Raw genomic sequence first — 18,943 nt, forward strand, 5'->3', positions numbered from 1 at the left:
GACATAACCATATATAGAGTTCACACTGACTCAGACATAACCATATATAGAGTTCACACCGACTCAGACATAACCATATAGAGTTCACACTGACTCAGACATAACCATATATAGATTTCACTATGACTCAGACATAACCATATATAGAGTTCCCACTGCAGCTACACCCAAATATGGCGTGTCATGCAGACTGTGACAGCACGGATCGCCCAAGCCTAACGTGCCCTCTCAGCCAATCGGGACACAGGGATGATAATCAATGGTTTCGTATTGTGGCAGCGCTTGATAGACGGACCAAGGCCCTGCTTTGTCGCAAATAAAAACAAAACATATATATATATAAAAATACTTCAAATCAAGCCTTTTTTAAATGAAGGCATCCCAGTTTTGGGAGGCCATCATGACGTGTAAATCCATTCACATCTGACCGGTCACTACGTTATGTGCGATGTGAGGCTTTGATGAAGGCCAGCCCAGGCTGTTCTCTGTTGAAGATAGTCCTCAGCTGGGCCATAAAGCTGTTCTCCTGGAAGACTCTAGGAGACAGAGAAGAAAGCCAGAGACAGCTCCAGTGCATTAACAAGCCCCTCTCTCTCTCGCTCTCTCTCCTCTCGAGCCCCCTAGCTTGCATCTGGCCCTGGCCCTGTGTGTCTGCACACAGGGAGTCTAGCCCAATGCACTCAAAAAGCTCAGACTTTATTTTTATGACGCCCTCCCCGAACCATTAGCACCACATTAGCCTGCAGGTTGGGAGGATGGGAGGATGGCAGGGTGGGGGTGAGAAGCTGTTGAATGTGTTTTAAAACACGTTATAACACTATATGGCTTTCTTTTTCAACCTTTTACTCAAGTAAAAAATAATAAAATAGAATTACATTTTCAATTCCCCCAAAGTTATAATAAAAAACTAGACACACAGCAGAGACTAATAATAATAATAGTAACAGCGTGTCCTCCCTGTCCAATCTTTAGCTGTTGACAGAAAGTAGAACAACAGCAAAATACCTACATGGATACTTAGTGTACATACAGTATATATGTAAATACATATACATGTATACACAGCTTTGCCTGAGTCGAGGACAAAACAAAACAGCCTGGCTTCATGTGGATCTCCGACTTCATGTGACCAGTCTATGACGTCAGTTATCTATGACATCAGTCATCTACTATGGTGTATCTACGATATAATGAATCCAAGGTTTCAGCCCCATCCAACCGTCCTGACTTCCACATCGCTATTCTGGGGAGGATGTTTGGCAAAAATAGAATCAGATATATTTATTACATTTAAAATAAAAATGTCAGCTACAATATTTAGTGTGGCCCATGGCAATACAGTCAACTAACTATGGGGCCTATGGGTATACGGTATATGGTTTAAGCGTTAAATAGTTAAAAAAGTTAAATAGCAGTTTGCAAGATTAGCTCTGGACACACACACACACACACACACACACACACACACACACACACACACACACACACACACACACACACACACACACACACACACACACACACACACACACACAGTTTTAAAAAAAGGTTTGGTATAAAACATATGTGAAAAATATTCAGGGACAGTGCCACGCCGTAGGAATTATTATCAGAAAGAAAGAGTATATTAAAGATTTTGAGGTCCAGGTAAAATGAAAGATGTTAGGTTTGTTAAAGAGGTTCCAGCATGGAACTGCAGGGTATTGATGATGTACTGATGATGTAACTGTTGGGATCTTTTTCATATATTTCCTGTGGTGAAATTAGGAGCCTGTTCAGAAGGGCCGGGCCGGGCCATGGAGTGTGTGTGTGTGTGTGTGTGTGTGTGTGTGTGTGTGTGTGTGTGTGTGTGTGTGTGTGTGTGTGTGTGTGTGTGTGTGTGTGTGTAAACATGCAGACGTCTCTCTCAACAGTCGATCATCTCTGCCCGTCACATATGGCCGATGGTTGTATGCCAATGCTGGAATACACACTGGAATATATACAGTACACTAGAGCACAGCGCATACAGACGCGTGCGGTGACATCTGTGACTTATGTACTTGAGGGATTGTTTGAAATTAAGCTGCTCTGAATATGGCCTGGGAGAGAAGGACACACAGCGTGTTTGTCTATGTCTGGTGAGGGGGCGTGCCGTGTGTGTGTGTGTGTGTGTGTGTGTGTGTGTGTGTGTGTGTGTGTGTAACCCAAAAGAGAAATGCTATGTCCCCCCGGGACAGCTCTGCTATTTTCCCCAGGAAAATAGCAGATCTACAAGCTCACAGTGCGCCGTGACACGTTGTGAGCCTGTAGATCGGCTGTTTTCACTACTTCTTAAACGTTTAATTATTGTTTAATGGCACAACAAAAAAAATACATATATATATATCCATGCCATTATTTTGAAAAGATGTTTGATTTATAATTGTTTTAATGAAAAAACATAATAATATGTACTGTATATTGTGGAAGAAAAAATTAAATGAGTTGAGGACCCATAAAAATGGGTCCCCGACCCACTGTTTGGGAAACACTGAGACAGATAGAGAGAGAGACAGAGATGGAGCGAGAGAGACGGAGAGAGCGATCATCAGTCACCTACCTGCAGCCTGTAGAACCATCTGCATTCGGACCTTGGCCTGCTCTGAGGGAGTCTGGAGAGAACGAGAGGGAGAGAAAAAGAGAGAGAACGAGAGAGAGAGAGAGAGCGACATGATGAGACTAGAGTTGTGTCACCGTCATAAAACTATATTTGACGATTGATCGTCACACAAATACTTGCGATTAACAATTTAATTGTGTTTTTGGCATTGCATATTGGAACATATAAATAAATAAATTACATTTTTGTTTGTGTTTTAGGCTTTTTTTTATGTGACAAATAACGTCAATATACAAAGAAATTACTGACACATTTAACTCTCTTACTGCCAAGAACAACTTATGACGAGTCATTGTCATAACGCCCTGGCTGCCAAGAACGACTGCAAGATTTGCTGCTATTGGCTATTTTTTTTAAATATTAAAAAGTATTTTTCAACATGGAAACGATATGCAAAATAAAATTTTGTGATTAGGCGATTATGTAATAATTGTGACTAGACTATACATGAGACAATGACAACGCCACAGTTCACACAGGAAGCGTCCACATTGAGGCGCCTCCCATCTATTTGTATCTCGGCTCTAGTTTCACCATCTCGACAATGTAACCATCATGGAGCAACGACGAAGCCCCATTAAGACATGGAAAGCATCTGTGTCATACTCATACTAAGATTTCTTTGGCTATTCAAAAATAGCAGATATACAAGCTCATATCGCGGCACCGAGTGCTATGAGCTTGTAGATCTGATTTTATTTTTTTTATCGTGGAAAATTTGTGCAAATCTTTGACTATAATATATATGCTTTAAAGCGAACATTTTAAACTCCAATCTGTCCCCCAAACTGGCACATATTATTAGCCTGCGGACACCCCCATGTATAAAGATATGCCAGGGAGGTGTTTTTTTATTGTTATAGCAGCATTTTACTTTCAAGGACCCCCAGCAATTGATATGTATTAGACCATTTGATACCATTTTGATCTATGGGACACCCCAATATACACTGTATCATCAGTGTTCATTTAACTCAAGAGTATATACAAATAGAACCAAATGGACGCCCCCCCCCCCTCCCCATCTCCTGCTTTCTCTAGCTCTCTCTCCTTTTCTCCCCACTGCTCTCTCTCTTTCTCTCCATCTCGTGTGTGTGTGTGTGTGTGTGTGTGTGTGTGTGTGTGTGTGTGTGTGTGTGTGTGTGTGTGTGGCGCTGTACCAGGGTCTCATTGAGGGCCGAAGAGAAGCCGAGGGAACACAAACAGATCGGCCTCCAGGGAGCACAATTAACACCTTTTTTTGGTTTGCTAATGAATTACACACCCGTTTAGGAGAGAGATTTATTTAACTTTTTTTTTTCCAGGAGTGGTTTTCATCCTGTACTGTGTAATTGTCTGACTTGTAAGCTGACTTTAAACTAAATATAGCTGTACATTAATTTTACATGTCATTTGATACTTCAGCATCTGTTTTATTACTGTAGGGTCTTATCCTCATCCTCCATGTTTATTTCTTTACGTTCTTTATTTCACAACCGTCCGGAGCGTCTGTTTGTCCATGTGTGTCATTTATGTGTGTGTGTGTGTGTGTGTGTGTGTGTGTGTGTGTGTGTGTGTGTGTGTGTGTGTGTGTATCCTTCCATATAGTGTGCGATACGACCCGCCACATGCCTCGAGGCGGACGTAAACAAATGCTAATGTAATTAGTGAGGAAATGTCATAATAAGCTGTAACTTAAGATGATGGTTCAGTTCAAACAGTGATGTAACTGGTTACACGCTGCATGGTGTGTTACTCCTTCAGAGGCCACTGTGCATACAATGACACTTACAGTAGTTCTGTCCTAATCACCGCACACCTACACACACACACACACACACACACACACACACACACACACACACACACACACGTGTTTGCATTACTATATTAGGGCCAAATGTCCCCTCAAGTATAGTAGAATAAAGCTATTGTGAAGACAATTTGTGAAGACAAGTCATTTTTTATTGGTGCGCAACTGCTTCACACAACTAAGTATAACTCTGACTTTAGGGTTAGGATAAAAAAATTATAATCACTAGACCATACCCGGTCGACGCATCCGTGGGGGGATATGCGCACATGATCTGGCAACCCGGGAGGCGACATTGTTTGACACATAGCTAAGCTAATAAGAAGCTGAGATTTGATGAAATTGAAAAACGGGCTTCACAGTTGCGTTCAGATGGTAATGGTGAATGGCTGTGTGCAAAATCAGAGCAATTGGTCCAGCCACTGAGGAGAACCGGGTTGTGACACCACTACAGAGGTTTACTAGAATTATAGTAGGATTTTGCCAAACATTTTCCAAAAAGAAAATAATGGCACCTATAAAAGTGTCATCCTTGAATGTACAAGTATAATAATACAAGCATGTGTGTGTGTGTGTGTGTGTGTGTGTGTGTGTGTGTGTGTGTGTGTGTGTGTGTGTGTGTGTGTGTGTGTGTGTGTGTGTGTGTGTGTGTGTGTGCGTGCGTGCTTGTGGATGGGGGTGTTGAGGAGGACTTCAATTGTTCTTCCTCTCCTCTGGCATAATAGTGATTGGTAATTTCAGCTGTCTAGCGGTGCCAGTCAATGTGAATGTGATCCGGTATGTCACCTGCTACAGGGGACGCACACACACACACACACACACACACCTCCTCATGTTGCATTAAGTGTGCACCAGGCTTGGCGTGCACAGGCGCACAAGGCTCCTTGATGTGTGTGTGTGCCGTCTAAGACACAGCACCCTCGACACACCACCGTCACATTAAAGAGGGTCATTATATTTTCCCCTGCTGCCACCGAAAAGTGACATTTTTACAAAGTGACAAGTTTACAGTTTGATAAATCAGATCTCTTTTTTCCCCTCCGTTTCTTCTCTTAAGCTTGTTGCCGGAGGGTGGGTGGGTGGAGGTGAAGAGGGAACGATTTGAGGACGAGCCTGGGTGGGTGTCTGCGGGGTAGGGTTTAGGAGGGGTGGTGGAGGAGGTAAGGTGGGGGGGGGGGGTTGCTGTCTGTCAGGCGAGGAGGCACCCGCCACCGGTCCTGTCGACTAAATGATCCTCCCCAGCACCGGCACGGCATTCACATCCCATCCCCATTAGCATTTAATTTCCCTCTAATCCTACACACGTCCGCCCGCTGCCGCGGCAACGAGCCACAGTGCCGCCGATGCTGCTGCCACAATGTGGCGGTGACGGCGGCGGCGATGGGGGTAAGAAAAAAACGGGGGGGAAAAACCCCACCTCTGATAGCAATCAGCGTTCCCTCCCCGCCTGCCTTTTATAGCAGCGTGCTCTGTCTCTCAGCCATCATTCTTCCTTGACAATTAAGACCCTCAAATCTAATAGCAGAGATATTGGAATTACAGACAAGCCCCCTTCTGAGGGCATGTCGGGGGGGGGGGGGGGGCGGCAGGGTGGGACACACACACACACATCCATATCCCCGTATGTGTGTGTGTGTGTGTGTGTGTGTGTGTGTGTGTGTGTGTGTGTGTGTGTGTGTGTGTGTGTGTGTCTCCCAATACAGCTGTCAAAGCACAAGGATACCCCCCCCCTCCAAACACACACACACACACACAACCCCTGGTCTCTCCTCCTGACAAGATAAGTGTTTCTGATAGGCACACACACACACACACACACACACACACACACACACACACACACACACACACACACACACACACACACACACACACACACACACACACACACACACACACACACACACACGTGCAGACATGCTGCATGTTTTGTGTGTGTGTGTGTGTGTGTGTGTGTGTGTGTGTGTGTGTGTGTGTGTGTGTGTGTGATCTAAGTAGAAAATGCTCTGTGTCTGTGCCCCTCTCCTCTCTCATCCCAACTCTCCAAAGACTTGTTACAGAAGCTTCTGTTTTCTCTCTCGTTTTCCTCCCGTCCTCCTTGTTCTCTCCGCTTCGTCTTGCATGACATCGCTTAAATTCCTTCCTTCTCCGCCTGGCGTGTCAGGGATATAGTTATGGTGTTTTAGTTAGGGTTATAGCCGTGCTTCTCAAAGTGGAGTCCGGGGACCCCCAGGGGTCCTTGAGAGGGTTCCAAGGGGTCCCAAGCAAAATGATTGGGCGGGGGAGGGGTCTGTATGATGTGTATCTTCTTATACTGGCTCATATAGATTTTCCTTGATCAGGAAATGCAGGAAAAGGAAGTCCAACACGGAAGAGAGGGAAAAGCAGGACATAATTAGAAGAAGTGTAAATGAGAGCAGAGAGAAACAGCCAGTTGATTGAGAAAGAGAGGTTATAATGGACGATATGGAAAAGGGAATGCTGTTAATGTTATTTATTGTTGTTTATTTTAGTTTAATTAATCACATTTACACAGCCCTGGGTAGGCCACCCGGTCTGGGGGAGATATGCTCTCCACTGAGCGTATACCTTTCTATTTTTACCAGTGAGTCACTGAACTGACTGTTACCCTTGGAAAGAGAGGAAATCCAGAGGGCAACGGCTCGTTGACAGACGACACTAAAACACGTTTAGCCGTCCTAAGTGGCCACTGTCTGCCTCATTAGTCAAAAATAAACACGCGCCGTTAGGAAAATAAATACTCCTTTACCCTGCGCTTGGTAGAAACAATGCACAACGCTGAGTTAGGTAGGAGGGGGGAAACTATGTCTATTCTAGTGCCACGTCCAGGTCCAAGGAACAGAAGACACAACAAAGTACAACAGTTTCAGAGCCTCGTAACCCATTAAAACCAGGAAAGCATACGTGTTATTTTAGATTTTAGCGTTGGCTATTCAAAAATATTTCTCTGACAGTTTGACACCCCTGTTTTAGAGGAAGATTTTCCATCTGCTATTTTTTAACATTTTATGAAAAATGTGATTTATTTTTAAAAACACAAATCTTCTCTTCTGGGGGTCCCTAGCACAAAACATTTTCAGATGGGGGTCCATGGCCAAATATGTATCATTTTGGGCGTCCTTGGCACAAAGAAGTTTGAGAACTATTGATTGTAGAGGGCATTTGTAGAATCGGCCAGAGGTCTTAATGGGTTAAGGTCCAGATACGAACACAGAACTGGGGTTCAGGGTTCCTTCCCTCTACCAACTCTAACAAGTGTCAATGTTCACAGTCAATTTTAATTAAAGTGTAAAATGTACCCATCAGGGGGCGTTCTAGAATTAATCTAACTGCAGGCCCAACATGCCGATGCAGTTTCCGAATTTGGAAAGTAGTTCACCCCAAAAATGTCAATAGCCAATAATTTGATGACCGGTGGTCTCTCCGATAAGACACTCAAAGGAGATTCTTTGAGTCTCCTACCGGAGACATTAGCATCTTTCCATTTGTTGGGTGAACTACTCCTTTACTCCTTTCTTCAAAAATAGCCAATTTACAACCTGACAGCACACTTAAGATCGCCTATTTTTTGTGAACATTTTCACCTATAGGCTACGGTCATACCCAAAATAGGAATGCCAAGTTGAAAGCGGTTAAGAAATATTTTTTGTCTAAAATATGTCTCTTCTTGGTTAAGTTGGTTAGATGTACTGTACTTTCTTTCCCTTCCTATAAATGTAGTGGAGGCAAAAGCACAATATTTGTCTTTGAAATGTAGTGGAATGAAAGTCACAAGTATGCAAAAATACATATACTCAAGTGCAGATACCAGGGGCGGACTGGGACCAATTCAGCAATGGCATTTTGGTCCGAGGGGGGCGTTGCGTTTCACTGTATTTAATCCAGCAACAGCAAAAATTACGCCGCATCCCAGCCCAAACATTAGGATAAGGATAAGGATAATAATTAACGTAACTAATAATTGGGCCGCACAACCCGGAAATGACCGTAATAATCCTAAAAGCCCACCGGCCCACACATGCCCGGTATGCAAATTTGGCCAGTCCGCCCCTGGTAGATACTCAAAATAATGTACTTAAGTACAGTACTGAAGTAAATCATCTCTGTCGGGTGGAAACCTCATATTTCCTAAACTGTTACTTTTCAGGATTCAAATTCAAAAGAAGTAAAAGTAGCAGATCTACAAGCTCAAAATGTGTTGCTTTGTGCCGCGTTTCAAGCTTGTAGATCTGCTACTTTTGATGCTTTTGTGTGACGCTGTAGTATGATCAAGTAGGGCGTTCATTTACCAAAAAACACAAAAAGTTAAAATATGGAGATAAGAGGTTTCTGTCCACCAGCGACGAAATGTACTGTCCACCACCGCACGTTCTAAAGGCAGATGATAGAGTCATGAACCGTCCCAATGGAAAAGGAGCCAATCACGTCCCAAGGGAGGAGCCATCCCTGGCTGGAAGGAGATCCAGCAGGGCTTCAGACTAGGACTTTTACTAAACTGCGTTTAGTTTATTTTGACACAAATAACACTGGCCTGGAGAATGGGATCTTGAAATTCCATGACTTCTCCATGTTTTCCTGAGGAGAGGGGTCCCTGTGTCAGTGTCATCAAAAGTCAACCATCCATTACAGGATCACTGGTCTCTGAAGAAACATCTATCAGGAGACCACAAGGGGAGGTCAATGTAAATTCCCATCGAACGGAGGTGTCATTCACTGCCGCCGTTTATCCTTTTTCTGCTTTGTACATAATCCTATGTTGATGAACTGAATACATAGGACCACAATGGAAACAAGGACTTTTTGTGTTATCCTTTTAGCCTTAATGTCTGACTGTACCACTTGCTCTTTCCATTTTGGACTAAAGTATTCAATCAATCAGTCAAAGAAATCTCTTCTCGAGTCTTCCACTGTCTATCCATCCATCCTTTTTTTACTTACTAAGCCACTCAATCTGACAGTATTCTGTTCCAGACAGTCTACTGGTTTAAATGAGAAAAGAACAAAGGAGGAGAGGAAGAGAGAGAGCGAGGGAGTAAAGGAACTATGAAGGACAGGGAGAGAAAGAGAGCAAGAAATAGACAGCATAAGAGAAAGAGAGATAGAGATGATGAGAGAGCAAGACATAGACAATGAGAGAGAGAGCGAGAGAGAGAGAGAGAGAGAGCGAGAGAGAGAGAGATAGAGAGAGAGCGAGAGAGAGAGAGAGAGCGAGAGAGCGAGAGAGCGAGAGCGAGAGAGATAGAGAGAGAGAGAGAGAGATAGAGAGAGAGAGAGAGAGAGAGACAGACACACAGACTTGTGGTCTTGATCAGTGGTTCCCAAACTTTTTAGCTTGAGACCCAAAAGAGAAATGTTATGTCTACCCGGCATGTGACGCATTGTGAGCTTGTAGATCTGCTATTTTCACTAATTATAAAAAAAAAATTTATACATTCTAATTGATGGAATTTATTTGATTTATTTTTATTGTCTTTTTATTTGTATTGTCTATTGGCCGAGACTATGTTTTGCCCCCTGTCCGTCCGTCCGTCCATTCTTCCGTCTGTCTATGAACAGCTAATCTCCGGCACCGTTGGTCCGATCGACGTGAAACTGTGCACACAGATTGGCATCTGAAGTTTGCAGGAGCGGCTCGTTTTGAACAAAAAGCCTTAAATCAATTAAGTCCGGTTTGACGCGAAACTTTGCACGCACATTTCCACTAGGCTGAGGAAGAAATGCCACCCTTTTCACATTGGCCAAATATAGCGCCACCAGCAGGCCACATTTTTTAAATTGCTCCGACAGATTTTGTCCAAACATCATGCAAATCGGTACACATTATCTCTATAATCATGTGATCAAGACGGATCTGTCAGATTTTTCCATCAACATTGCTAACCCTGGCCTCCATTTTACCTAACAACATTTTACCTAACAGAGGAGGAGGAGCTTCTGTTCTCATTATCAGAATAGAATTGTTCATAACATTTATTTTGGGGGCAGCGGTAGCCTAGAGGTTAGAGGAGCGCACTTTTTGTCGGAAGGTTACAGGTTCGATTCCCTGCCGGACCGACCGGTTAAAATCTGGGTGGGGAAGTGAATGGCCACCACGTGTGTGTGTGTGCAGGGCATTTTTGGAAATGAGCACTTGTGCTCAGCTACAAAGCTACGTTCATCTGTCTGTCTGTCTGTATCTGTCTGTCTTTCTCCTAATGTGATGGTGCAGGATAGATAGTTGAGGTGAGAACAGCTCAGAGTGATGGAGTATCGGGCCAGATAAAAGATGGTGGCGGGGGGGGGGGGGGGGGGGGGGGGTACTGTAGCTAGGGGGGGGGGCGCTGGGGGTTGGGTTCAATGATAATCTGCAAACACATTTCCACGCTTATTACGCTAATGATTTCATCATATTTGATGTGGGGCTGCGGTTGAGGGGGGTTGGGGGGGGCTGTTTCCTCTCATCTGGCCGGCGCTGCGGCTAAATGATGGAGTCATTTGAGTGACCTCTGACTGGCGGTCGGCCCGTACGTAATTACATGTCATTCTGATGGCGGTGGGCGGGTGGGTGGGCTTAGTGGGGGGCTTCCACCGGCTCCACCACAGCCTACAGCAGCACCCCCCATCGTCCCCTTAGCCTCTTCCTTCCTTCCATATCACTACATGTTGTTGTTTTTCCTGTCCATGTCCCTACAACTATTGATTATTTTGTTGCTGACGGATGGAAACCTTGTATGTCCAAAACTGTTCCTTTTTTATTATTATTATTTTAAAATGGTGAAAATAGTCGATCTACAAGCTTGTAGATAGACTATTTTCACTACTTTTGTGTGAGAGTCTTGTTGTGAAGGATTTCCTTCACGATTCTATCAATAAAATGTTCGATTAATCGAATAATCGAGAAGCGCGTTTTGGGATCATATTTTTTATTTTTTTGTAATTGACTGAATTGATTAGTCTGATTAACCACTTAATTTAATTCTTCCTAATACAAAATACTGAAAATTAGCTGATCTACAAGCTCACAACGTGTCGCATTTCGCTGTGTCATGAGGTCGTAGATCATCTATTTTCTGTATTTTGATAATCGATTCTTTTCTATAATGGATTAAATCGAGTAGCTTGAATAACTGTCGCACACTTAGTCTCCCTGTGCAGTCTCTCTCTGTCTGTCTCTCTGTGTGTGTCTCTCTCTCTCGCCCTCTCCCCTCCATCTTGTTCCTCCCTCTCTACCCCTCGGCTCCCTCTCTCCTGCTCCTCGAGTGCGTTCCCAAAAAAATATAAATAAAAAAAACTCTTCCCCCAAACAAAAGAAATATTGCATTAATTTTCAAATGATGATATTACATTTAGCGTGGAGGCCTCATATATCAAAAAATGGTGAGAACTACTCCCTTACTGTATATGCTTCATCTTAATGGTATCGCTGCATGTCAAGGGCACGGAGGAAATTAAATCGGAAAGTGCAGATAGACCAAAGAAGATATTATCTCTGGATGATTGCAGTTTTGATAGGTATTCCAGTGAATTTCATTTTCTCCGGGATGGGGGGAGAAGATGAGTTAGCCCGCACATTTGCTCATTTTTCTTCTACATGATTTATGTGAGTTGAGTATAAAAGTGTGTGTGTGTGTGTGTGTGTGTGTGTGTGTGTGTGTGTGTGTGTGTGTGTGTGTGTGTACACGCGCACATGCACACACACGCGCGTAGGGTGGTAAATTAATATTGTTGGGTTCCATCTTGGCCAGGGCAGTTTGTGTGAGCGTGTGTGTGTGTGTGTGTGTGTGTGTGTGTGTGTGTGTGTGTGTGTGTGTGTGTGTGTGTGTGTGTGTGTGTGTGTGTGTGTGTGTCTGTGTGTGGTTGCTTGTGGGTGAAACATAGTGTGTGGGCTATTGTATGTTTGTTTGCACGTGTGTGTGTGTGTGTGTGTGTGTGTGTGTGTGTGTGTGTGTGTGTGTGTGTGTGTGTGTGTGTGTGTGTGTGTGTGTGTGTGTGTGTGTGTGTGTGTGTGTGTGTGTGTGTGTGCGTGCGTGTGTGCGTGCGTGCTAAACGTGCACGTGCACGTTTAGCGATAGCAAAGCCGACCGAGCCATCAGCGGGAATGATTCCCGGGGAGAGACGAGACGGGGGCAGGGTGTCATTACTCAGACTTGTTTACATTCTAAATACGTAATGAAATCTTGTTGGTAATAATGAAGGAAATAAAAGTTTGGGGAAATTGTAAAAGTGGTGAAGTTTGAGAAATGAGCCCCGGCCTGTGAAATAGCATTTGGGGGCAGGAAACGACATTATTATGCAGTGCTCCTGCCTGCCTCAGACACCAAGATGAACTGCTGGCAGCCCATAAAATGCTGTTAGCGCCGGCCTGAAGTATGGCACATTGTAAAAGAGCCCTGATCCCCCATATTGCCATTATATATAAAAGTATAGCCATACACAACATTATTTTTTATATAAGATGAGCGGAGATACAGTGGTGGGCCCAGGCAGACCCCCCACACACACACCCACACACACGTATACTGTATACACACACACACACACACACACACACACACACACACACACACACACACTGATAGGCAGGGATATATAGTTTTTTCTCCCCTCTATAAAAATATAAATAAACATATTGCCATGGAACCCATCTCTGCCCTGATCTTATAGACCTCGATATTAAAAACAGAAATATTGCATTTTCTAGGGGGGCTCTAGTCCCCCCCCCCCCGCCCCCGCCCCCCCCCAACCCCTCTGCATCCTCTTTTGGGTATGGGATACGTGGGTGGGCGGAGGTGGGTGGATGGTGGGGGGTCGGGGGGTGATGTGGGCGTGGACGGAGGCTGAGTGGAGAGTAACAAATGAAAGCAAATGGATACAGATGAAGACTTTGAGAATGCAATGAGATGAATATCGTTGCTGTCGGGCAGAAACCTCTCACCTCCATACTCTAACTTTTTGAGTTAAATTAACGCCCCGCTTCATACTACAGCGTCACACAAGAGCATCAGAACGTGGCGCGAAGCGACACACTTTGAGCTTGTGGAGCTGCTACGTTTGATGCTTTTGAACCTGAATCCTAAAAAGTAACAGTTTTCGACATATGAGTTTTCCACCAATTTGAGCGAGTGCAGGGGGGTCTCGCAGGGCAGGGGGGAGGAGAGCCCGCCCCCCCCCCCCACCCTGCCCGAACCTCCTGCTGCGCACCTCTCGGATTGCACTCCTCTGACAGTGAGTCCCATAGAGCAGCGGTTTCCAAACCTTTTTTGTGTCAAGGACCCCCAAAATCATATGTATTTGGCAGCAGACCCCCATCTGAAAACGTTTAGGGCCAGGGACCCCCAGAAGAGAAGATTTGTGTTAAAAAAACATATATATATATATATAACATTATTTAAAAAACTAGCCAAAGTATGAAAGTATTAAAATGATTGTGATGCTGTATTAACCCATTCAATCTGGGAACGCATCTGTCATTTTATATTTCTTTGGCTATTCAGAAATAGCCACATTTTTGGAAAAATTGTGAAAATGTGTGCATATCTTTGAATATATATATACATTCTTAACTCAAATATTTGCTTCTGGGGGTCCCTGGAACAAAATATTTTGAGATGGGGGAGGGGGGGGGGGGGGTCCGTGGGCAAATACATATAATTTTGGGGGTCCTTGACATGAAAAAGTTTGAGGACCACTGATATATTATAGCAAAATAAGTTTAAAAAAGAAAAAGTTTTAAAAAGTTTTTAGAAGACATTTGTAGAATCCCGAGAAGCAATGATTTGAGTAAAAAAATGTATGTTTAAAAAACATATACATTCAAAGATTTGCACAAATGTTCTACAAGCTCATAGCGATGAGCTTGTAGCTATTTTTGAATAGCCCAAATTATAAAATAATGGTTTAAATGGTTACACAGATGCGTTGCCGGTTTCAATGGGTTAACTCATTTTGCTGGGACCCCCTGGACCCCAATGTGAAAAGGGTGGCATTTCTTCCTAGGCCTAGTGGGAATGATAACATAGAGGGAAGGAACTTTAAACCCCTCTGAACACTCTCTTCCCTCTCTCACAACGTTGCCATGTGTCAGCGCGTCTATAGTGCAGTGGTTCAAGTCAAGGACCCCCAAATTTTAACATATTTGGTCGCGGACCCCCCATCTGTTTAGGTTTTGTGCCAGGGACCCCCATAGGTGAAGATTTTGTGTTAAAAGAATTATTCGAAATGATCCAATACTTTCAAGATTTTTATATATTTTTTTAAAATAGCAGATGTACAAGCTCACAGCACGGTACTAAGCGACGTGCTGCGAGCTTGAACATCTGCTATTTTTTAACAGCCAACGTACAAAATATGTGGTTAAAATGATTGTGGTGCTGCATACTTTTGCTGGGGACCCCCTGGAACCCCCTCAAGGACTCCTGGGGGTCCCCAGACCCCACTTTGAGAAGCACTGGTCTAGTGGTCTCTCTTCTCTAGTGTGTGTGTGTGTGTGTGTGTGTGTGTGTGTGTGTGTGTGTGTGTGTGTGTGTGTGTGTGTGTGTGTGTGTGTGTGTGTGTGTGTGTGTGTGTGTGTGTGCGCGCGCGTATGAACCACTGGTCTAGTGGTCTCTCTTCTCTAGAGCGTGCGTGCGTGCGTGCGTGCGTGCGTGCGTGCGTGCGTGCGTGCGTGCGTGCGTGCGTGCGTGCGTGCGTGCGTGCGTGCGTGCGTGCGTCCACACCTGCCGGCAGCTGTCTGTCAGTAGAGCAACTAGCCTAGGAGCCTTGGTGAACTCTTCACCTTTCCAAGGGACACTACACAACATCAACACACCACTCAAACAATCCCACGCACACTGATCAATTACACTCTGATCAATTACACACCACTTTTTTGGTTATCTAATAATAGTAATATTATTATTAATAATAGTAATATTAATAATAGTCAAAATAACAATAATAGTAATAATAGTAGTAATATTAATAATAACTATAAATATATGTTTAGTCTATGCCCAACTCCATTTCCTCCATCTCAACACAGGGGCCATAGAGTTCACAGTACGTTTCACAATGTAGCCAAAACACCACCCTGACACGACCCCTGACCCTGGAGTGACCCGAACACAACCTCTCCTCTAACTCCCTGTCTTACTCAACCTCTGGTTCGTCTGCACACCCCACTGCTGTGTGTCTGTCTGTCTGTCTGTCTCTCACTCCACCCCTCTCTGTCTGTCTGTCTCTAACTCCACCCCTCTCTGTCTGTCTGTCTGTCTGTCTGTCTATCTGTCTCTCTCTCACTCCACCCCTCTCTGTCTGTCTGTCTGTCTGTCTGTCTGTCTCTCACTCCACCCCTGTCTGTCTGTCTACTGTCTGTCTGTCTGTCTGTCTGTCTGTCTGTCTGTCTGTCTGTCTCACTCCACCCCTGTCTGTCTGTCTGTCTGTCTGTCTGTCTGTCTCACTCCACCCCTGTGTCTGTCTGTCTGGCTGTCTCTCACTCCACCCCTGTCTGTCTGTCTGTCTGTCTGTCTGTCTGGCTGGCTGTCTGGCTGTCTCTCACTCCACCCCTGTCTGTCTGTCTGTCTGTCTGTCTCGCACTCCGCCCCTCTCTGCCTGTCTGTCTGTCTGTCTGTCTGTCTGTCCAGCACAGTCCTGATGAAGCTGATTGTTCATGTATTGATTGATTGGTTGCATGTCTTCTGCTCTGCTCTAAAGCTGTGCATCTGGACTGATTAGACACCATACACTCTCTCTCTCTCCCTCTCATGTACTCCCCTGAGCAAGGGAGTGCGCTTTGCATTGGACTACAACTCCAACACGGTGTGCGTGCGTGCGTGCGTGCGTGCGTGCGTGCGTGCGTGTAGCGGAGCACTGGGAGCAATTATCCCCAGTCCTTCTACAATCTTAGTGATCACATTGACTCAATCAGCCTAACTAAGAAAACAAAACAAATATGAACAATAAAACTAAACGCCTTACCACATAAGTCTTAATTGCCCAACTCATTATTATACCACCCTCTCTCTCTCTCTCTCTCTCTCTCTCTCTCTCTCTCTCTCTCTCTGACTCGACAGGCGCAGTCAAAACATTAGCATCCATCTCTTCATCGTGAAAAATCAAGCGGCAGAATAATTCGCACAAAGTCGATGTTCCAACAACGGCAAAAGAAAAGGGCAAAAATACTGTATTTTTGTTTGTTTGTTTGTCTACGGGTAAACATCTCAAAAGCTGGTGCACGAAAGGCAAAGTGCTGAGACACAAAATGAATATCAGCAAGTAAAGATTACAGGAAAAATAATCGCATTATTGAAACCCATGTTATTAATTGAAAGAATTAATGCTTAATTTGTATTCCCATCGTAGGCCGGTTGTCACACGGGCGAGAAAGAATAGCCGATCTAAAAGCTCAAAGCCGGTGGCGTTGTGAGCTTGTATGTAGACCATCTATTTCGGGCGCGCGGCACCGCTGTGCGGCAAAGCATAGATCAGGTCTCGACTATTTGAGCAATATGCAGCGAGAGAGAGAGGGCAACGTGATAAGTGTGAGCGTGATCTTATCAGTAGTATATCAAATGACAGCCATAAATGCCTGTTTAGAGGGAGAATTTACAGCGGTGTGTGTGTGTGTGCATACACGTGTGTGTGTAATATATATATATGTATTGTCTCTGTCGGGTGGAAACCTCATATGTCCAACACTGTTACTTTACAGGATTCAAATTCAAAAGTAGCAAAAGTAGCAGATCTACAAACTCAAAACACGTCGCTTCGCGCCGCGTTTCGAGCTTGTAGATCTGCTACTTTTCATGGTTTTGTGTGACGCTGTAGTGTGATCAAGTAGGGCGTTAGTTTACGAAAAAACTCAAAAGAATATGGACATAACAGGTTTTTGCCCGACAACAACGATATATATATATATATATATATATATATATATATATATAGTACCAGAGGCAACAACATTTCCAACCCCCCACTGCCGTTGCCACCGCAGAGCGAGTCAAGCTTTTTTTATTTACGTTCCTCTGTCCCGAATCGTAATCACGGTCTTCCACTCTGCGGGCCGGTTTGACAACCAGCGGTGCAATCATCTCCCCATATGCATAAACACACCCATAAATTCAACACATAGTCAATATTCAAATATTCAAATATTCAAATTCCACAAGACATATATGCAGCCAAATGCATCTGTAAATATACAAATGCGTGTGCGTGTGCAATGCACGCATTTTTGGGCGTTTGAGTGTGCATGTGTCAGTGGAGTAAAGTAACTAAGTACATTTACTCAAGCACTGCACTTAAGTACAATTTTGGGGTATTTTTACTTTACTGGAGTATTTCCAATTTTCAGTACTTACTTCTACTCCACTACATCTCAGAGGCAAATATTGTACTTTTTACTCCACTACAATTTTTTTTAAACTTTAGCTACTTGTTACTTTGCAGAAAAAAATTATTATATTATAAAACATACATTAACCACTTCAGCCCTGTTTTATATATAGGCTATTTGAAAATAGATGATCTACAAGCTCACAACGCGAGGCGTTGTGAGCTTGTAAATCTGCTATTTTCAAACATTTTTGTACTTTAACTTTTGGTAATTTAAGTATATTTTGATGCCAATACTTTTGTACTCAAGTAACATTTTGAACACAGGCCTTTGACTTGTAACAGAGTATTTTTATATTGGGCTACTGCTACTTTCACTTCAAATATCCGAGTACTCCTTCTACCACCGGTATGTGTGTGTCAACTCGCCGCCAGCCGCCCTGAGGAGTTTGGAGGCGCAGAATCAAATGCAAACCTGTTATAATCTGTCCCTATAGGTCCACTTAGCGCCACAAAAAGAGGAAAAAAAACATACAAGAAACGCAGTCGCATGCAAATACAGGCTCCAGAAACCCCCCCGTAAAGACAGCCAATGTTAGTAGAAATAACATACTCCCACAAACCGCCTCCCTATAGAGACCAGCTGCATGTGTAAAAAGGCTTCTGTATGAAATGTATGCACGTCAATAAAATGATAATGTGACATCATACATTGAATTCAAGGTGACTTGAGATGGGGTTGTTGTAACAAAGCTGTGTTATTATAATGGAGTACCACTGAAAATGACATTGTTATGTACTGTATCTATATACCCGTATTTACCCTGTGAGTGCAGTGCTTCTCAAACTTTTTCGTGCCAAGGACCCTCAAATTGATATGTACTTGGCCGCGGAACCCCATTTGAAAACGTTCTGTGCCAGGGACCCCCAGAAGAGAAGATTTATTGTAAAAACAATCAAAATCATTACAATTTCTCGAAACATTTTCTTGATTTCCAAGATTTTTCAAAAAAAAAAAAAAATTGCAGATGTACAAGCTCGCAGGGCAGAGGTGACGCTATTTCACTTCTGTTTTTGAACAGCCAACGCATAAAATATGGACAAAGTGGTTGAAATGATTGTGATGCTATGCTATATTAACATTCGTTTTTTTTTCTGGGGACCCAGGGAGTCAATGGAGTCTCCTCCGCCGGTCATCA

At 43.8% G+C, this 18,943-nt stretch overlaps 1 protein-coding gene across 1 annotated transcript in view; it reads right to left on the reverse strand.

The window, feature by feature from the left end:
- The window catches only part of rsrc1 (arginine/serine-rich coiled-coil 1), a 200,478-nt gene that overhangs the window by 99,481 nt on the left and 82,054 nt on the right, over window positions 1-18,943 (reverse strand). Inside the window, exon 6 of the mRNA XM_084063809.1 lies at window positions 2,582-2,633. Coding sequence (XP_083919935.1) covers window positions 2,582-2,633 — 52 coding nt within the window. The remainder of the gene's footprint in view (window positions 1-2,581; window positions 2,634-18,943) is intronic.

Source organism: Gymnoscopelus microlampas, assembly GCF_963454915.1.
Source record: "Gymnoscopelus microlampas genome assembly, chromosome: 8".
NCBI lineage: Eukaryota > Metazoa > Chordata > Actinopteri > Myctophiformes > Myctophidae > Gymnoscopelus > Gymnoscopelus microlampas.